The sequence below is a fragment of the Phasianus colchicus genome, chromosome 7 (assembly GCF_987193195.1).
Source record: "Phasianus colchicus chromosome 7, bPhaCol1.hap1.1, whole genome shotgun sequence".
NCBI classification, from domain to species: Eukaryota; Metazoa; Chordata; class Aves; order Galliformes; family Phasianidae; genus Phasianus; species Phasianus colchicus.
Genome location: NC_143442.1, coordinates 11,773,533 through 11,795,666, shown reverse-complemented (window position 1 = coordinate 11,795,666; position 22,134 = coordinate 11,773,533). Strand labels below are relative to the sequence as shown.

At 36.1% G+C, this 22,134-nt stretch overlaps 1 protein-coding gene across 7 annotated transcripts in view; it reads left to right on the top strand.

Annotated features, from left to right (window-relative positions):
- PTPN4 (protein tyrosine phosphatase non-receptor type 4) overlaps window positions 1-22,134 on the top strand; it is a 95,346-nt gene that overhangs the window by 55,509 nt on the left and 17,703 nt on the right. For all 7 annotated transcript variants that reach the window (XR_004166546.2, XM_031590605.2, XM_090143704.1 and 4 more), the window contains 5 exons: window positions 889-952; window positions 7,006-7,178; window positions 11,227-11,295; window positions 17,064-17,198; window positions 18,108-18,266. Coding sequence is in view for 6 of the 7 variants with exons in the window: in XM_031590605.2 (XP_031446465.1) it covers window positions 889-952; window positions 7,006-7,178; window positions 11,227-11,295; window positions 17,064-17,198; window positions 18,108-18,266 (600 nt within the window). In the remaining variant the exon portion in view is untranslated. The remainder of the gene's footprint in view (window positions 1-888; window positions 953-7,005; window positions 7,179-11,226; window positions 11,296-17,063; window positions 17,199-18,107; window positions 18,267-22,134) is intronic.

Here is a 22,134-nt window from a genome sequence, read left to right as displayed (position 1 = left end):
GATTTACCAAAAGTTAACTCGTATTGAGATTTCCTTTGAGCTTCATTGGCAGTGAAATTATGTTTGTGTGAGATAACACTTGAATTTAGCATTCTGTATTTTTTTTTAGTATCACATAGATTTTCCTTTTCATGTTCACAGAATTTGCTGTGGTTTTTCACATTACAGTTACTTTTGTGATGGAAATATCACTTGTCTTTTTCCTATTTAGAACAACTATCATTTAACTGAACATCTCAAATTATCCGGAATTGCTGTAGTGTCTTATATGCCTTATAGATAAGCTGCAAAATAGAGCTATCTGTAGGCTGGTTTTTTTCCTGTGATGTGATGTTTTAAATGACTTTTTCTGCTTGAAATGTGGAGGGTTTTTCACATTATTTGCTCACTTTTTTTTTTTTTTTTTTTTTTTTACTCAATTTATAAATATCAATGTTATAAGTATGGAGATGAACACTTATGTATTGTCTCAGATTTTGCTATTTAAAAACGTCGGGTAATACCTAGAGTTGAGTAAGAGCATAGTGAATGTCTTTTGGGAATTGCGTGGAGGTGAAAGTATTTCTTAGATAGTCCAAGGGATAATGAAAACAGTCTCAAAAGAGAAGGCTTCAGATTAGGATGAATAGGTCCTTGAATTTGGATCTGAGCATATAAGTAATTTAGCAACAGCCCTAAATTAGAATAGAAACAAGTGAATTTCATTCGTAATATATACATAGCTTACAGATTTTAAATTATACAAACTGTTTTATATAATCTCTATATTATTTTCTACCTATATAAATGAAATCTATGCTCTGAAAAGTGTACTTTCATAGAAATATTTAAGTTATTAACAATGGTTATACTAAGTGTTTAAATGGTCTGGTTTTATTTTTCATTTAGGTTGAAGATTGTAAAAATTTCTTTTAAATGCAAACAGTTTTTTGTTCAACTTAGGAAAGAGTTGGTGAGTACTATTTTAAATTTGATATAAAAAACTTCTCTGTACTAGATGTCTGCATTATACTTTAATATCACATTGATTCTTGTCTTAAGTCCAGTTTCATCAATTTTCTATTTATTTCAGTTGCCAAACAGCCATTGCAATGTTTAATAAGACTTATTTCACTTGATTTGCCTTATATAAAAAAGACTTCTAGTTTTACGTGTGCATGCAGGAAATAAAAATTGTTTATATAATGCAAATATTGAAGGTTGAAAGTAAATCAATATGAAATTTGAATTTCAGAAGAAACCAAGTTAAAATGAAAGGTAATGCTTAATGCTGATTCACTTGCATGTGTGCTGTGATTAAAATATGCTGGTAAGTATTATTCAAATTTAGTAATACAAAGTGACTTTATTACTTAAATAGAAGAGATAAGAATGCCTTTGCAGTTTTAAAGTTGTACGGTAGTTGGTTTATGCATACTTCCATATTTCTTGGGAGAAAACTGAAGCTTTATATGAAAAATAAATATACTTCTCCTCTTGTGATATTTGTTTCCTACCCTGTGAAGCACCACAGGAGCAGTGAGCAGTTAATTCAGCAAGAAATTGATTGTTTTGTGCCTCCAAGTGATAGGAATCTAAACCCTTACAGACTGGGAAAAGAATTAATTAAAATCTGGGTATGTGATTAACTCATTAGATTAGTTTAAAGGTTTTGTGCAGTTCTTATTTACAGCTGAAAGGATTTAAAGACCTAAGTATAGACTTACTAACCAGAGAGAAAGAAAATATATATTTTAGACAGAAATACATTCTTAATATTATAGAACTACTCCAGATTCAGAGACAAATATGGTTAAACAACAAAAACGTAGGAGAGAACTCCTGTTACATCAGAACAGGCCAGTGGTTTGTGACCCAGCAACAGCAAGTTGAACGAGCAAGTTCAGTTGAAACTGAACAAGGATTTTGGAGAAATTGTGTGGGAAGAAATGAACTTTGGCTATTATGTGAAATGAACAAGTTTACCTATTGATACAGGCAGAAAAATGGTAATAAGTTTTGTATCTTGTATTTTCTGTTATTTTTTAATACCCCACATGTTACTTGCACCAGGGTGGAATTTATGTATGTAACTAATGTTATTTCTCCTCTGAGATGAGTTATCTAAAGCAACAAATTAAGAAGACTCATTCTGTTTTTCTTTAAACTCTATGTATCAGATGAAAACTGACAGGAAGAACTTCATTTTCATTTATTTCAAGTCATGAATACCTTAAGATCAAAGCAGAAATTTGGCTTCCAAAGAAGGCATACTTTAACTTTTTAATCAAATCTAATATTAAAACTGTTATTTCCAAAGTAATTTTCCCTGGGTAGACTCTTAGGAAGAGATTCATCTCACCTACATTCAGCTTCAGTTAAGTTTTATGATATTTTCTGTTTCATGATGGTTAATGAACCAATTGCTATTTAATTAGCTAATCGCTGATAGATTCCTCTGTGTAACCAAGACACTTGAAGACTGAAACTTTCTGCATAAATTGGAAGTGTGTTTTAGAAGTTCTCTGGTAGCTTGCTTTTAGTTTCCTTCTTCTTTAACAATAGTGGGAACCTAAATGGCTTCTTTTCAGTAGTAGAAGCCAGGTGAAACGACTTTGTTTGCACATTCCATATGTGAAATATCTCTAGTGCTTTGAGTGTATGTTGAGAAGCATAGTTATACAATATGATAGTGAATATGTATTCATGGTATGTTGACGTGTGTTCCAAAGTGTAAGTACATAAGGAATGTTACAGCTGAATGACCATATTTTTTTCCAATGGAAAGCTGAGATACTCTAGGATATTAAATTGGTGAACTTGGGAGAGAAATTTTGCAGTGTTTCTTCCAGACTCTTCCATGTGCACTTTTTAAGTGGTTCAAAACAGATATTTTTCAAATACTGCTAATGAATATTGAGAGCTTTTAATTGCAGTTGTCCTTAAAAATGCAAGTGCCTTATCTTTTGATCTCCTATTAAATTATTTCTTTATCTTGGCATTGCTTAGAGGCATCAACATAAGTAAAAGAATTATTTGACTGCTTTTTAGTAGATTATATCTGGCTTGTAAATTAATCATATAAGGGAAGCCAGATGAAGCAGTTTTATGTCAAAGTGATTTTCCACTGGTATCATAATATATTCTTGAATGAAAGTTAGTTGTATAGTCTGTCAATTATATAACTTGAATAGATTTTCTTTTCATTCTTTATTTAGAGTTTGGGGGGTAAGGAGAAAGAATAATGTACAATTTCTTCATACAGCATTGCAAATCTTCTGAACTGTAACTTCAGTTGCTGTATTCTTCACTAGATTTTGCATTCCCATGTTTTTGCTTATTCAGGCTGTTCCATATGCTGCTTCCCTTGCACATTTTGAAGTGCTTCCAGAATTAATCAGTATATATTCATTTCTCTATATGCTTCCCTAAGCATTGTGGGTTGTGGTTGGTTGCAACCTTAACTGCTGTTATGTCACAGAATCATAGGAGTTGGAAAGGACCTCTGGAGATCATCTAGTCTAACTCTTGCTAAAGCAGGTTCCCTAAAGTAGGTTACACAGGAAAAGCACTCAGGCAGGTTTTAAATATTTCTGGAAGTGACTCCACAACCTCTCTGAGCAGCCTGTTCCTGTGTTCTGTCACTGTCAAAGTAAAGAATTTTTTCCTCATTCATATGGAACTTCCTGTGTTCAGTTTGTGCCTGTTGCCTCTTGTTCTGTTGCTGGGCACTGCTGAAAAGAGCCTGGCCCCATCCACTTGATTTGAGATATTTGTAAGCATTGCTAAGACCCCATCTCAGTGTTTTCTTCTCCAGGCTGAACAGTCCCAAGTGTCTCAGTTTTTCTTCATAAGGGAGATGCCCCAGGCTTCTAATCATCTTTGTAGTCCTCTGCTGGACTCTCTAAAAGTCCCTGGTCTTTCTTGAACCGAGAAGCCCACATTTGGCCTCACCCATGCTCTTTTTAATGCACCCCAGGATACCATTGGCTTTCTTGGCCTTAGGAAGGCTGGCTTATGGCCAACACGTTATCCACCAGGATTCCTAAGTTCTTCTCTGCAAAGCTCCTTTCCAGCATGTCAGCCCCTAACCTGTACTGATGCATGCAGTTGTTCCTCCCTAGCTGTAGGACTGTTCCTTGCCCTTGTTGAACCTCATCAGGTTCCTCTTCACCCAGCCCTCAGCATCAGATTCCCAATCATAGAATGGCTTGGGTTGAAAAGAACCACAATGATCACGCAGTTTCAACCCCCCTGCTGTGTGCGGGGTCACCAACCACCAGACCAGGCTGCCCAGAGCCACATCCAGCCTGGCCTTGAATACCTCCAGGGATGGGGCATCCACAGCCTCCTTGGGTAACCTGTTCCAGTGCCTCACCACTGTGATGCTGTGTCACTGTGTGAAAAACTTCCTACTAATATCTAACCTAAACCTCCCCTGTCTCAGTTTAAAACCATTCCTCCTTGTCCCATCACTATCCACCCAATCTGACAGAGACCTGCCTTCAGTGTTTGAGCAAAAATTTTATTTTAAATAATGTATCTGAAACTTTTTTTTAATTATTATTCTTACTGACTTGCAGAAAGAGCTTAAGCTAGATTTGTAATGTGCTGTATGGGTTAATCTGCCAAAGTACATACTTGATCTTAAGTAGCACCAGCATTCATTAGGTACCTACGCAATTGTTTCCTAATCCTACCTATGTTTCTGCCTCTTTTTTAATTAATATCTGATGTGTCTAGCACAATCTTCATTATATTTTAAGCTTCCAAAGGACTTCTGTCCACTATCTGTGGAAGAAGTTGAGTCTCTGGTGCATCTGTTTATAGTGTTAGTCTTTGTTCTCTCAGAGATGGGGGTGGGGAGTTTTTGCTTTGTTCTGGGGTTTTTCTTTGTTTAGGCAAAGTGAAGGAGACTCACTAGAGAATGTTTTTAATCCGATTTTTCTCCTGAGCAGAGTGAGATCTGCTTTTAAGTCTCTACTTCAAAATAAGCAAAGTGGATTTGAATGAATGTTGCTACCCAAGGCAAATATCCAAGGGCTAAGCTGTTGTGTGCAAGAGGGACTCTAATATCCTTTTTTTTTTGTTTATATTTTTTTGTCCTTAATAAAAGGCATCACAAACATAACTTACATTTCACTTTGCAGTTTTCCTTCCAGTGTTTCTTTTTAGATTCTGTAGGTAACCTGTCACGTACTGCGCATTTTAAAGGTTGTGATTTAAATTAATTTACATGCTTTTTGGCTCCCCAGTGGTTTCACCCTCAGGCTCCAAGCCTCTGATCACCTCTATTGCATCCCAGCTGCTTCCCTCTTCCCCTTCTGCAGCAAGCAAACTGGTTTACTCTCTCTAACAAGAGCCATGGGCACAATTAGTGAGAAAATCATTTCAGAACAGAATCCAACTGTGACTCCCTGAGGAAGTCTTCTAACACTGTCTCAACAGACTTAAAACCTTGAAATACCTGTATGTCATACCATAGAGCATTCAGCATCTTCCCTGAGCTTTGTGCTATGAAAATGTTCTCATAGGCTCCAGCATAACCTTTATGATATTTTACATGCTTTTGCCTGAAATATTGTAGGTATTTACAAGTATTGCCTCTGGACCTTATGGTGAGCCCAAATTGATCGAGGCCTGTTGTTCTTAATGGAAAAGAGGGGCAATCTGCTCTAAACCCTGCTACCTATCAGCAGCAGAACTAGGGCTTGCACCACAGAAGCACCAGCAAAGATAAGTTGCAAGATGTTTGGATTTTACAGAACCTAGAAGGGCAGATAGGAAGAGGACTGGTGCACTTTACGCCCGTGTCTTACACCCTTCTTCACACTAAAGATTGATTCCTGGCTGTAACTGAGATGAAGGGCAGGGTTTGATAATCTGTTCTCGCTACACTGCAATGAAAGTCATAGCAGCTATGAATAGAACTATTGTTGAAGTACCTTTAAAGCTCTAAAACCCCAAGTTCCTGTGAAAGTGCTGTTTCGCATTACAATTAAGCTGATATCACCACAGCTCCTTCTCATCATGCTTACCAACTCCTCCTTCATGCTTCATGTCTGATCTGGTGATGATGGTGACACGAAAATCAGCTCAGCTCATTCTCTAGAATATAAACTAAGGGAAGCAACATGTTGCTTTGTTTTTTTTTTTTCTCTAACCCATAATTATAATGCTTCAAGAGTGACAAGAAAATGCACGGTCATCAGTTCATATAACTTCATATCCTTTATACCGAGCTGAGGCAGTCTGTAATTTTACAAAATTGTTCACATGTAGGGTAGAAATGCATTTTGTTTACAATGCTAGTATACATTTTCATTTTTGGAAAAGTTTTTTTAAGCTGAATAGGGAATGATCAATTTCTGTTAACTAGTTTATCGCTTAATTTCTTAGTGATGGTTAACACATCTAGAAAATACCAGGGCAGTTGGTGATAAGTGGAAATTAGGAAGAGCTATCTGTGTAACAATTTACTGAATGTCATCAATAGGTAATCAGAATTTGCTGTTCAATTTCAAAATCCAGTTAATTCTTTGATCTAAGTTCATCACATGAGTAAAAGTGCAGTGTTTTTCTGAGCCATTAGTCATAATGCTCCAGTATCTTGACAGATTTGAAGAGCAGTCCAGCAAAAGCTTACCTTGGAAAAAGAGTTTGCTGTTAAGAAAAAGCAGTGAAAGGCACACTGGCTTTTGAGTTCTTCAGTCACAGGAATTTATTAATATATTTTGGGTCATGTCTTTTGGTCCATTTCTTCCCATCTAGACTTGTTTAACATGCCTGTGAACGATCTCACTTGAAAAAATAAGAACAAAATGGCTGTAGCCTTTAAAATGCCTTTAAAGAAAAAGTCTTAATGGTGTTTTTAAAAGATTTTCTAATACATACAGTCACTGTAAAATTACCACATCAAAAGGCATAATTTTGGGGGAAAAAGATTGCAAAGGCTGCAGTATTTATCTTGATTTCAAATGTGGCTGGGAATAATCTTCATCTCAATTCCGTTTTTCTCACTTTTAGCATGAATCCAGAGAAACATTATTGGGCTTCAATATGGTGAATTACCGAGCATGTAAGAACCTGTGGAAAGCCTGTGTTGAACATCACACGTTCTTCCGTTTGGACCGACCGCTCCCCCCTCAGAAGAACTTTTTTGCACATTATTTCACTTTGGGTTCAAAGTTCCGGTACTGGTAAGTGCTGACTTGAAATATATAGGGAAGAACATAAATGAATGGACAACACATTAGTAAAGATAGTCAGTTACCTAGAATTTATGTTCAAAGGTGTGTCAATTCAAATGGGATTTGAATCCTGTCTTCCTTCACCTTCCTTCTTGGGGTAGGTTTCAAATATAAGTCATTTTCTGGAGGAGTTTGGAAATATAATTACTATATTATTAACAGTCATTATTGAACTAACACCTGATATCTGTCTCACAGGCTGTGTTTCTTTGCCTGCTTACCTGCAGGATTATGTTTGTTTGTTTATTTTAGAAGTCTTAAATTCTAAGTATTTTATCTGTGTTTTGGAAAAGTGATGGATCTCAGGCATTGCATGCAGCAACTAAACAGACCTTAATAAAGATCAAATAAAAATCAGCCAAGAGAAACTTGTGCAAGTAAAGCCTACTTAAGCTAGATGCATACAAATAAGGTACTATATGAAGACAAAAGGCATATAAGTTCTGCTCAAAGGACAGAAGTTTAGAAAGGATGGAATTTGTATAATTAGAAATTATCAATTTAATAAGCAAAAAGCTTGGAAGTCCAGAGAATGACAGTGGTATAACTGTGATCCCTAAGTATAATTTGTATTGTAACAACTGAGTGGGTGGCATTGTTTTTTTTTTAAGTGTTTTATGCTTGAAATGAAAGAAAAGTAAAGTAACTGAGTTAACTGTCACTTCAAATGAGGCAGAATGCCTGTGGTTTAAATTGTGCCTAAAGTAGAGAATAATGGAGCTACTACTAATCATCTGTCTAGAATGGCAACAGTATCTGTGACGTACAAAGGGAGATGATGAAAAAGCTAGAAAGCACAATAACGGGCTATTTCTGTTTCACTTGTGAATTGCATAAATGTATAAAAAGGAAAGTAATTCACAGGCTGAATTTTTATACCATCTGTTTCTTTGACTAACATTCACAGCGTCCATTTGAGAAACACCATTCTGCGATTCCAAACAGTGTTTGAGACTTGGTTCAATGTTACTGTCATGAATTTGGGGAAGCTTTTTCATTTCTGAGCAGATTTTGAATCATTGTGGTTGCTATAACAGAATAGCTCTTTGATGGTGACATTCAAATTATGGTAATGTAAGCTGAAAAGGGAAACTATAAAAATGAGGAAGGTCATTAAAGTTAATGAAGCAGCCAAAAGGCTAGAATTTGTGCAAGTAGTTTGAGAGCTTGTTTAGAGACTGCATAATAGCAGTAACGTGGCATACAAGGAGAGGTTAAGGGCGCTGGGCTTGATTAATCTGAAAAGGAAGCTAAGGTGGTGGGGGCTTCAGAAGCAAGCCTAAAGCTACTGCTAGATCAGATTCAGAAATGGTGGAGCCAAACTTTTGTGGGTGATGGCAAGTGTAGAACAAGGGGCAACAGCCACACATTTACCTTCAAGAGTCAAGCTGGACACTGGGTTTTGTTTATTTTTTAAGGAGAGTAGTTCTTTACTAGAACAAGTTACCCAGAAAGGTTGTGGAATCTATCCTTTTGGATAGATTCAAAACTTGGCTAGACTAAAGCCATGGCCAGACAGGATTTAGTGTTAGCAGGCAGTTGGATAGGAGCCTCCTAGCCAACATTTCTATGTTTAAAATGAAGTAACAAAAAAAGTTTTAAACTACCAGGGCAAGACAGAATTATCTCGGTTTCTGAAAGAAGCCATGTGTACAAAATTGGTCAACTATTGAATATTCAATATTCAATCTGTTACTGAACTAAAAGCTTCTAATGAAGCAAATTTCAGAGCAAGTTAAAAAAAAAAAAAAAAAGTTGCTACAAAGAATGGGGAAAGGTACTCGTGAAAATATCAAACTTCTGTAAGCTATCTGTGGGTTTTCAAAGTGGTGCTTACAGCATTCCTCACTAAAGCCTCAAATCCAGTGGCCAAAACACTAGGAGTTTTACTGAATATTATTGTAAGTCCAGTCTTCATATTGAAGGGAAGTTACCAGTGAAACTGTATACATTGTTGTAGTAAAAAACTGAGTTGACTACAGAGAGTTTTGGTGGTATTTGAGTGATGAATGAGTAGGTAATAAAATGGCAGCGGAAGCTGAATGTTCAAAAATGCAATGTGTGTGTTTAGAGTGAAAAGAGGAACATAATTATAACTCATCTGTCACTGTCTTGGAGCTTTTAGGTAATTCTATGAAAACATCATTATTAGTAGGGGTCAATGCAAATAGTTTTACAGTTACTTGAAAGGAATTAAGAAAAATACAAATGGCTTACTGCATGTCAAAGTTAAAAATGCAAAACCCCAAGAAGTTACCAGGCAGGAGCTTTGAAAAGAAAGACTTTTTTTTAGTGTTATAGAATTGCAGTATCATAGAGTTCAGGAAGGCAGCTGCAGACTTTGTCCAACACACTGCTCAGAGCAGGGTCTGCTTTAGCAGGTGGCCTAGTACTGCACCCAGTCAGGTTTTAAATATTCTCTATTATTCTCTATTCTGTTTCTGTAATTCTGCTTAAGTTGAATTTCCTGTGTTTCAATTTGTGTTTGCTACCTCTTATCCTGTCACTGAGCTCTCCTGAGAAGAATCTGGCTGTCTTTTTGATGCACTCTAGCAGACAACTATTTATACAGGCTGATTTGATTCCCCTAAGTCTTTTCTTCATGAGGCTGAAATCAGATACCGTGTCTCAGCTCTGTCTGCCGCTCCACCACATGCACCAGATTTGTAAACGTTTTCACAGCTCCTTTGCTTGACTTGCTCCAGTATGGCCATGTGTTTTGGGCTGTCCAGAACTGGACACAGCACCCCCAATGTACTCTTGTGAAGTTGAGTAAACCTTTCCATCCACTTGGCCCCCAGCCTGTCACTGGGGCTGTTCCTCCTCAGAGGCAGGTCTTTGCATTTCCCTTCACTGAATTTCTGTTGGTGCATTTCTACAGCATTTACACATTCAGTAGTCAAATGGTGAAATTCCTTTCTAAAAGGATATTGTAAAGCCTAGAAATCTACCTTAACTCCAAAAAACAGATTTAGTCTTGAGCCACTGGTCACAACTTGGACCGGTATTGGTCCCTGGTCTGACCTACTGTAAGCTGCAGTTATGTATGGAGTTTTAAATGGAGACAAGAATTTTTGAAGTCATACTTTATAATCTTCTCTAAAAACAGCTACTATTGGGCATTATTTGGAATAAATGAATATTTCCCTCTAGTTCCAATTTCTTATTCTGAGTTTTCTAACTGACAGAGATTATTCAAACATAAATTACTCACCATCTGATTTTCTAATTATGTTGTATTTAGTGTTGTATTTATTCTGTAATATGGATATGAAAACAACTAATTATTTTTCGATTTTATATCACTGTATATGTTCCCTGTAAGGGACAGAAAAGAGCAGAAAAGTATCAATGTCTTTGTAGGACATGCATGCATGTGAAGTAATAAAAAGAGGGAGTTCTGCTGGTATCTAGGCACCAATTCTTAACTTCTGATAAGCATTCTAAAAAACATTGTATTGTTTTTCAAAACAAATTATGAAATATTGTAATCATAGAATAAAGGATCTTTACTTTGACACAGGAGATGTGGTCTTAAAGGAAGAGTTGTGTTTGAGAGAGCAGAGTGTAATTGTGATGTGTTGATCTGTATTTCTTAATGATAATTTGCTGAAGTAAGAAGCAGTTAAGTTTTTTTTTAACATTTCAGGGAATATTTTAGGAGGAGTACAGTGGAGATGCATTACTTTTAATTGTGTGTCTGTGACAGAAAAGATGGTGGTTTAGAGAATTATCTAGAAGATACAAGCAGTACTTGCTTGTTGCTTTGGATAAAAGAAAAAGGGAGGAAAGAGCTTTGTTATGTTTCATGTTAATTGGACTTTTTTAAACTTTGTGAAAAAAGACTTACGCTTACCTAGTAATGTCTAAGGTTATATTATACTGAAGCTAGTGCAATTGCTTGAGCAGTAGAATTTTTCTTGAGATGGTTCAGTTCCAAGCAAGAAATTATTATCTTGAGATGATTGCATTTAATGGATTTTGGTCTGTTTTCCAGTGGGAGAACAGAGGTCCAGTCTGTGCAGTATGGCAAAGAAAGAGCAAACAAAGACAGGGTATTTGCAAGGTAAGCAATTTACATTTGTACTGGATCAATAAGTGTTCTGTTTGTATATCCTAAGATGCTATGGGGTCATTGTTTTCTGTTTGTAAACTTGCAAAACAGGGAGTCTTTTGTTCACTGTTGCTGGTGGCATGACTTGATTGTATCAAGGAGCTAAATTTTGATGTGGGAAGGTGCCTTATTCATGCAGCCGGAAGTGGAAGAGAATCAGAATTGCCTTAATAGTTGTATGTATTTGCCCTCTTTGTGCTGTTTTTATTGCAGAGAATGTTTTTTTAGCCATTAACTCAATATTTGAATGTTTAAACCCTGATAACAACCTTTGACTGTACACATGTACTTTCATTAGAGTAAGTAATGGTGAGTGTCTGACTGAATGAGAACAGTTTTACCACTGTGGCCTCAGTAAGGTGTTGGAATAATGAAAAAATTTGACTGTAAGTATGCCGTTGCTATAGATACTGGGGGGAGAGGGGATGAAAAGTCCTTAGAAGCAGGGAGCATCCTCTGCACTTTTTATCTGTTTAAACTTTTTTTGAGCTGAGGAATGTCTTTTAACATGGTTAGCCATTAAGGAACTCGAGTTCCAGTTCATCAGGTTTTTCTGTATTTATGTAAGGGACAGTTATGAATCAGCTAAAAGCTATATAATATATGCTGCACTCTAAATTTCGTGCGAAGAAGTAGGATGAAAAAGGGCCAGTACTTGGTTTTGAGGAGCATTTGCTTCATTTTAGAAATTCTTATTCAGTAGATGGCACTCTCTTCCCTTCAAATCAAAGCTAAACAAGTGTTGCTGGAGTTGTTTGTCTTTTATAGTATAGACTCTGGTTAAAATTGAAACCTGTGGCTAGTGCCGAATGGTATTTTTTCAAGTCTTTTTTTCTTAATAAAATACTTGACTTCCCTGTATTCTCTAGTTGCACTTCTCACTTGCTTTTAGATAAAGCAATACATCACAGTAACCTTTTGGTCTGATTAGTGAAGTGGATGACTGATAAATGTCTGATTGTGTATGGATCTGTTACAGAGTGGACTGAATTTAATGGTGTATTGTAACAAATACACCTTTGGAAGGCTTTTAATAGATCATCTACTTTTACCTCCTGTCTTCCCTGAATTTTCCATTATGAAAATTTTTAGTATTTTAAAGGATGAAAAGAGCAAGAAATGTGAAGTGTTTGTAGAATAAAGTGTGGTTCAAAAAGCTTAAGCTGAGAGCATTATCCTTAATTCCTTGTCTACTAAACATTTAAGTTTCAGGCTGAAATACCATTCAGCCCCTCTGAATTCATACAGAAAGAAAATGTTGCGTTTTAAGGTTTTCCATGTATGACATGGGTTTTGTTCCTGGAACCTCCCTTTTTCATTCTGAGCGTTTTTCTCAAAATAACTGCATTGTTGAACAGCTTTTTAACTTCTCAAGCAGCAGGTTTGCTTCAGTTGCTTCAGGTTTTGAAAGTTCTTTTTGGTGTTATTTTCCTTTTGTTATGAAACTATAAACATCTGAGCTTCGCAGTCAGGATTTTCTTAAGAATGAGGTGGCCACTTAAAAGCAACAGTAATTATTTTTTAAATTATTATTACCACATAAGAAGACTTATTAAAGATCAGTTATGGTCTTTAGAAAAAACTAGATGTTTTTTCTAAAGTTGTCTACATTTACCCTCTGTTTGAGCTAACACTCTCTAAGCAAAATTTTAAGTTCTTTTGTTGTACGAAAATGATGCTTAGAGTTAAACTGAGATGTAATTTGAACATTCTCTTTGTTCTGAGATGGGAAATGGTGACTGCCATTGCAGCATTCAGCTGGCCTTCACATACCCAGCAGAATAGAAAGAGCATCAGGTATGGAAATAAAATTTCCTGACACCCATTTGAATAAATCAAGCTTTTTTAACCTACAGCTATCAGGCTTATCTCTTTTTCCTCAGGATTTTAATTAAAATTAACTGATGCAGTATTCATGGATTTATTTTTTTATCATAAAAACGTTTTAAAATCAATTTTAAAATGGAGCCGTTACTGCAAAGGAAGTAGTATGTGATATGATAAATACTTTTGTTTGGAGGCAGCTACGCAGTTTCATGCTGCACTAACTGCAGCATTTAGACGACTGTTGTTGCAGTTGTTGAAATTTTTTCTCATCTCCATTACAGCTATTTTCTTGGCCTCATTTGTTGTAGGATGTTTGCAATCCATAAAAACCCATCAGAATTCTCAGGAGCATAATAAAAGTGAAAGTAGATAATAGAAGTGAAAAACTTTTATCAAGTCGTGAATTGAGTTATTCCTTAAAGAACATTGCTCTCTATCTAAAGGTCCTTGCAAATATTCTGATTTTATTCAGCTCTGGTGGGAGCTGTTGGATATGAGAAGAGGTTGTAAATATGTGTTATGTGGTAGTGTGTGGGCATCAGTTGGTCTGCATTTCTAAACTCTTCATCATAAACTTACGATCTCCATTTCCAGCAACCCAATCCAATTGTTTCAATCATCCCATCATTCAGAACATTTAAATTCCTCTTTCTTTAAACTGCACGTCATTTTGTGGTATTTCTGCAGATTTTATGTAGTTTTGGTCTCTGAAGTTGCAGTCACCAGGTTTGCTGAGAAATTCATTCCCTGTGCTCCTTGTCAAAATACAAAGGAAGGCAGTGGCTCTACCTGATTACTTTTGGGGACAGAAATGATTTAAGATTTCTACTTGTGTTCCCCAAATCACATTCTCTGTGCCACCTCATGTGAGAATTTAGCACTTCAGCTATTGGACCCAGAACCAAATTTTGTCTTTGAAAGCATGAGCTTTGTTTATTTATTTAGCATTAGCCAATACCACTTGTGTCATGCATTTTTAGTTGTGTTACATAATTTCATCCCACCTGCTGTGTTATTGTATTTGGTGTAGTATTGCAGCTCCAAAGACTATTTCTGATTTTGGGGGGCAGGTGGAGTTTTTGGTTTCTGTCCCTTCTCAGATAGGCAGGACTTCTTCCGATGTTTTTAGGTGTGTCTCTGTAGATAAACCAAAATTAACATGAAATTAGAAAGCAGCTTTCTCAGCTAAGTAGCAGCCCCTTGTGATGGGGCTCAGTGGAAGCATCCAGAGTGAGCAGACAGATGCAGAATTTAAAATTTCAAAGCTTATTAAAGCATTTCAAAAGTTTTTTTCTGGCTTCTTTCCCTTCTCCCATCTCCTGATCTGCACAGCGTTTTAAGGAAGTTATTGGAATATTGTAAGGAATGAGTAATAGAAGAGAAACTTGCAGGAATATTTTGCAATGTATCTTAAATGTTAATTAAAAAACCTCAAAACTTATTGTTAGATTTCTAAGTATTGGTAAGGGAACTAGTATGAAAAAGCCACAGCACTGAGAAGTTTAGTGCCGCACTGTGGTAACTTTTTCTTTGAAATTTCTGCAAAGACAGGAAATAGAGGCAACAAACATGAGTGGGTGGGACTCTGAGGTTAGAGCTGTTAATAAAATAATTGAAACGAACTTTTGCTGATAAACGTTGCAGTTGTTTGTCATGATATTTAATTTCTGAAAGATCAGACCCTATCCACAGTAAAAGGTGAGTTTTCCTAACATTGGATTAAATTGATACGAAAGTGATGCTTTTCTCATTTCAAATGTGTACTTGTTTTTTGCGTAGATTGAGGAAGTTTACTCAACTTGTAGTTACAGACTGAAGATACAGTGGAGTGAGCTGTTTTTGAAGCAGTCAGAAATTACATTTTTTGTGGAAACACGTTTCTTCCTTGTCCTCATGCTTCTATGTCTTTCTTCATAGTTTGTTTTCTATATTATTCAGGAAATAAAAGTGCCTTTCAATGTTTGTGTGCATTTAGAAACAAAACAAAAACAAAAACGACACAAAATTTCTCTGTAGTCCACTGTTTTTTGTTTTTTTTTTTTTCACTGAAGGGATGAATAATGTTCCATAAGTGCCTTTACATGTCTGTCAGAAAATACTGTATTTTCAGCCCTGGGTTTACTTAGTTATATTATGTTCATCTGCATTTTCCCCTTGACGGTTCTCTAATCCATAGAATTTACCTCTTAGTAGAGCTGGTGGAGCTGTCTTTTGGTTCTAGTTTGCTGACTACAAACATACTTTGCAAAAGTCTAGCTAATTGTAGCCTTTCATTAGTAAAAGACTAATGATAATATTAGATATGACTTACAATTTTGCTGGTTTCATTTTAACTGTTCAGATTTTGAAAGTGGTTTGAGTTGCTCATGTTTGGAGCAAATTATGTAAATGAGAATGTCTACTGCTCTAGTTCCAAACAGTGTTGGCATTAATAAGATTTGTGTTTCTGTGTGTGAAGCTAGATTATTCAACATATTTGGTAGCTTTTGGGTTTAGACTCTTGGTAATTCTGAGGATAGTCTACTTAAATTCAATGCAGGCCAACACCTTAAGTTCTATGAGAAGTAAAAATGTAATCATAACTGAAGTTCTTGTTTCCAGTAAGATGTAATTTTGTGTGTCAGTAGTTCCTTATTTTCTCAAGGTTCCTTCTTTCTGGACTTGCACTTTCAGTAAATCTGAAAGGTGATAATGCGAAGATGAAGATAAAGAGGAACAGTTACTATCATCCAGAGGACAAGAAAGGCAGAAGTTATTTTTTGATACGGGTGTAAGGAGTGAGGGAAAGAAATGATGGAGGGCATAATGCTGATCTAAGAATATGTTTTCACCTTATTATGCTGAGTTGGAGAGTAGAGGAAAATGTGGTGATATAAATATATAAAGGTGAATGAAATGATCACAACATGAAAGACTTGTGAAATTGAGGTATATTTTGAATAAAAGGGATTTGGGTAATAATTGAGAAACTGAGTTGCATCAGAGCAGTAGAAGTAAATGCAAGGACATCTATTTGTGGATTGCTTAAAAGAATTTTTGGTGTTGGCTGAAGAATTCAGGTATGTTTAGGTACAGGATCACTAAACCATCAAATGTGATGCCACTAAGAAAAAGGCAGCCACAGTTCTTGGATGATTCATTTGGCAGTGCTTGATATAAAAGGGAGATGTTCTATTTCATGAAGTGTTGCATGTCTGCTCTCATCTGTACTCAGGAAATGTAAGGAGTAGCAGAAGAGGGGAAAGTGTGTATTCTGGTATGATCAGAGAATGAGAAGAAAAGGTTTGCTTTCTTCTAAGAAACTCTGGGGAGAACAACCTTTAACCTGAAGGATGTTTCTAGTACATAACCAAACAGAGCCTAAAAGTTGCACAGAAACAACTTGAAAGAGGATGATTATATCTGCTTTATTGTTACTGTGGTGATGATTGCCTTGCTTTCTGTTCTTTATGGTCATTGGGAGGTTTTTGGTTTTGGACAGATACTTCCACTATTTTATTTTTCTGAGATGAATGGACAGTTTTGTTACTTAGAGCTTTTCCACTTCTCATGTTCATATCTTTCAGTAAATATTCTGTTTGTATCAGATTCTCTTTGAGGCACTGGAATTGACTGGTAAAGTTTTAACACCTTGCCTGCCTCCCTCCTAGCCAGCAGTATTGTATGACTATTTCACTAATGTTCTTGTACAAAGTAGACAAAGTGAAAACAATATTGAGGAAAATAAAGCACTGCATATCTAAATATAGTTTTGTATTATTACATTTCCTTTCTTCCATATAGTTTTGGTTACCTGTGATTGAATATCCAAAGTTTCATTGTGGGGAAATTTATATGATCTTGTTCTCACCTCTTATAATTTCTGATCGATCATTTTTCTTTTTTCTTCCAAGATCCCCCAGTAAACCCTTGGCACGGAAATTAATGAGTGGGATGGACTGGGAAGTAGTGAGTAGGAACTCACTGTCTGACGATAGGTTAGAAACCCAAAGCCTACCATCACGGTCTCCACCTGGAACCCCAAATCAGTGAGTAGCATCATGTCTCTCCCTGGAAGTGACTGTCTTCCTCTGAAGTGAGGAATACATTTATGTAATGAGAGGAATAATGCTTTATGGAGATCAAAAGAACTTCACAAAATTATGCGCTGAATAGTTCTTTGGAACATTTAACACTACATGAGAAAATGTCTGTGGGGTGAATTTGAAGTACTTTTCACTCAACCTATAGAAAGTGTAAAGGATAGCATGCTACTTAAAGAGCTTGAGCTTTATCAAGCTTAGTTAAAACCAAATTATTCATTGGGCTAAGGAAAAAAAATAATGAAATCTGTACTATATTCTAGAAGTAATTGGTTTGTAAAGTTTTTGGGGAAATGACTTGATCAGATATACTTGCGGATCTATTTCCATCAGTTTTTCCCCTTTTCTTTTATTCCTTTCAAAGCTCACTTCTCACATGTTAGAGCTTTCTGGCTTGTGTTCAGGAAAAAATCCGTATTTCTTTTGGAAAATAACCATATATACATGTATATAAAAATATAATGCTTCTTTCTAGTAGCAAGTGTGAGTGATGAAATGTTCCTCTTGAAAGAACTTAATGAACTCTCACTGAATGGACTGTCCTTCTTGTAGCCTATTCATTGAAAGCGTTATCTTTCCAAGACATTTAGTAGAATTTATGGAAATAATTTCTGAACACTTTCAACAAGAAAGTTATGAAGCATATTATTTTAACTGACAACATAAATGTTTTGGTGTTTTTTCTTTGAAACGTGAAGTTATTTCATAGAATTATGTATATGAACATATATGCTCACACCGAGAAGAAAAAGTGTTATTCTAGATTCCCCTAACTTATTCTTTTGTATTGATGTAAGAAGTGTAGGTTAATAATTAAATTATTTTCACATTGCACTACTATGTTTCCCCTTTTAGTCGCAATTCCGCCTTCACTCAAGAAGGAGCTCGGTTACGACCCTCCTCGGTTGGACATTTAGTGGACCATGTAGTTCACACTTCACCAAGTGAAGTGTTTGTGAACCACAGATCTCCATCTTCCACCCAGGCTAACAGCATAATACTGGAATCATCACCGTAAGTTCTATTGATTGCCATGGGTCTTTGCCATAAAGAATTTAGTTGTAGATGTTTGGGTTCGGGGAGTGACAGAAAATCTGATAAAAAGGCGCCTGCTGTTAGAGACTGCTGGTGTAAGCCATGTTAAAAATGAAATGATACAGGAGGTGCAGACCTCTATCTGACATATTCCTGATGCAGGGTTGTTGTACCTTTCCCCTGGCCATACTTCTGCCTTGCTGTAATGTGGCCATCAGTGTTTGGATGTGGATGCAAAAGTTGGTTTTGGTAGAACCTGAAGTATGTTGTTCTATGATACAAGTTTTGAATTCTCATGAGTTTGGAAATCTTGTTTTGTCAAGGAGTAGAAGTCTGAGCTCTGCAAGTTAGCCAGAATGCCACCTTAGCACCCCAGTCTTCTGAAGGTCTCAGTGTACTTTCCTACATTGTATGTAATTTATGATGTTATATTGCCTATTGCTACAGAATATCTGTTTGTTTTTAAGATTGCACTGTTGTCTGTTTTTTCCTGGTAAGCTGAATATGCACCATTTAGTAATTATCAAAATGAAGAGTTGTATGTTAAATTCAGAAGTGTAATTTAGATCTTCCTTTTTCATGCAGCAGCTTTTCTTGATGGAAAAGTTGTCATCTAACTGACTATAAACTAAATTAATTATTATACCAGGTTACAAAGAAAAGTTTTTGTTCCTTTAAAAAAAAAAAACCCACAAAAAACAAACAAACAAAAAAAGACACTTGAAGGAAAGGAATCTTGTGGGAAATAATATTTTTCAAGCAAACAAAGAAAAGTTGCTCAAAGGTTTGAAATACTCAGAAAAAACTAGGAAGGAGAGATGAACTGGGGAAAAGAGCTGTGTGCCGTAGGCCATATGAACACTGCTGCTGTGTCTTACACATATATATGCATATAATTCTAAGTTTATCTTTCTAATTTTGTAGAATCTCTGTAAGAGAGTATATTTTGCAGATTGTTTTAAAATCATTTGAGAAGTACAAATCAATGCATGCCCAAAAGAAAACTGGTATATCTCAGTAAAAAAGAATCTGGGAATGTATTCAGGGCTTTTAGAACCGTCAGTGGACCATACCTTCCTTTTCAAAGCTTGGCAGAACTTTGGGTAGGGGGTAGAATAAAAATTTTATTAAGGTTTTGTAAAATGAGACTTTTTAAAAAGATGCAATGATTACGACTTTGACTATCATTTGTTTGCTGTAGGCTAAAATATTTTTTCTAATAACAGAAATTTTCCCTTTCTTGGTGGGATTTTGAAACCTGTTTGTGTGACGAGGGAGTCTCAAAAATTGGAACACTTGTAAATCCTGTTTCATGCTTGAATTTGGCTGACTGAATCCATGCTGTCATGTCCATTCCCTTCTAAGACAGTCAAGTTAGTTAAGAGAAAATCTTGAGTGATAGAGTTACACAGGAAAATAAGCAATATTCCAAAATGCTCCTTTATTCATATGCCTTTATTCTAAATTAAGTTCTAGAATATGTTCCTGAATGTCCTTTGGTTTTATTAAATTAATACCTGACTACTTGTGCGAGTCACCATAGAAATGAGCCTTAAAAAGAGAGGAAGTGTTTTTGCAAATTAGTTATGCAGCTACGGGTGTTCTTTTTCATGGTTTGCACTTTTTTATTCCCCAATAGAAAAAAGTATTGCTTTTTCTATTCAAAAGTTCAAAAGTGGAATTGAATCTCCCACTGTAATTACTTAGCATGAGGTGTTTTTTAGAATAAGGATATTGACTGTCAAAATACGAATCTTCAAAGAGTCTTCTGGAAGTTTCAGGTGATGGTGTTGAGTAAAGCTTTTATATTTATGAATAAAAGTAGTAGAGTAATGAAATGTATATTAACCATATAATTAAAAATGATATTGTTTCAACGTCCAAAAATCGACTACTGAAACATTTTGGCCCTTCTGAGTTAGAAAGTTCAAGCAGTCCATCTGCTAAGTTGTTGGGAATTGGTATATCAAATTTGTATACAAAAGAAAGAAAGAGGTGCTATTTTGACTCATGAAATTTGGAGTCAATATAGCAAAAGAAATCAGAGCTCCAGGAGTATTAGGAGACTTTTGCTTAGATAATCCAGTCGTTAATTCTGCTTTTTGTCTTCAACTGCATGTGTTGTTCGGAGCTCAACTGAGATTTTTCTGCTCACAGGACACAGGGTTAATTATAACCTTAACTTCGCAAGGCACATGATATATAGTTTAATAACCTTATGGGTATAAGTACGAAATGTTTGCTTAATATATTGAAAGGTCAGACCGGATATCTGTAACAAAAATACACAGAGGTTGTCAGTGTGAGGTTTTATGGGTTATCGTATTATTATGTAAATGCATGAATGCAGTAACAGAGAGCTCCTTTGCCTGCCAAGCAGGCTGCTTTCATGGCCATTGTCTGAGCATTCATAAGGAGATTCAAAGCTGACTGGGCAAATACAAAGCAATGAAGTTTTTGCCCAAGGCTTGATTGTTAGTTCTCACAATTCATTATGCTAATACATTACAGCGCTTGTCTTGCTCCTACTGAAATGCTCATCTGAGTAACTTTTTCAAATCTTTTCTATAAGTTTGTATTTTCTTTGGGAATTTTTTTGTGTTTGCTGACACACGTACAGGCATCTAGTCAAACATAGGATTCTATCTTTTACTTTTATCTGGACGCTTTTGTGTCTTCACAAAGGTTTTTCTCTTTCATTCCGTTTAGAACTCTCAGGAGTAATTGTTTTCAGGCAGATATGTAACTGTGTTGCCCTTGTCTTGAAAAGGATGAATAACCTGTGCCGCCCGGACCTGAATGTATAAACACATGGGCAGTGAAAAGCTCTGGGTGACCTTTGCAAGTGAATGTCTAAATAATTTATAGTAGCCTTGAAAAATTCATTTTGCAGATGTTGACAATCATATTTTTCTCTTTCCAATAAACAATCTTTAGAAAAGCTACTTATTCTGAGGGGAAAAAAAGCAACTTTTTAGTCAATTCCCCAAGATTGTTGTGTTGCAAAATACATTTATTTTCTAAAAGTTGAGGTTAAGCAAAAACATCTAACACAATATTAGGATTTGTTTCCAAAAGAACCCTATCAGTATTTTTGTTTTCTAAAAAACAGCCTAAATTTTTAACAAATGAAATGGAAAATGAATGTATTTTTTTATAGTGCTTGCATTCTGAAGCATGGAATTTCATGCATTACTGCCTTAGGTTTTACTACTTGCAGCAACTTGAAATGCTGTACTCTCTTCTAATGAGTCTCCCTCTGCTACCAATTTACTGCAGCAAGCCCAGTAGAAACTAAGGTAGCACTCCTCACTGGACAGGGCTCTCAGGTATGAGTCAGTGCTACAGCTTGCTGATAAGGAAGGAACGCTGTCCTATGTCTGGCCTGCAGGAGTGTCATTCCTTCCCTCCACCTGGAGATTAGTCACCTTGTTGAACCAGCAGCAAGCTACCCAGGCTTGTCCAAAAAGTCACTGTTTCTGCTTCTTTGGTAAGCTGGGTTGGCTGAGGGAGGAGCACTGGAGCAATTCAGGGAAGGGGGCAGAAGGAGCAGATGGAAGAAGAGCAGCACCCACTTTTGGTGGTAGCGTTCTCGTAGGTTTAGCTGTAACCTGTAACTTCATTCCTTGAGGTTTTTGGATTTGCCACTAGTATCAGTGAGCTGTTGTCATAAGTAGTGAAATTACTTAATAATATCTTTTAATGTGGTTCATGGGGAGGAAGGCAGTATCCGTGTTGGCAGTTAGAAACTGGCATTCAGACAAGGTTAATGGGAGCTCTGTGCTAACTGCCCTTTTGAGCCTCTAAAAACGTACAGTGCCATGTAATGAAAGATGAATCATAAATT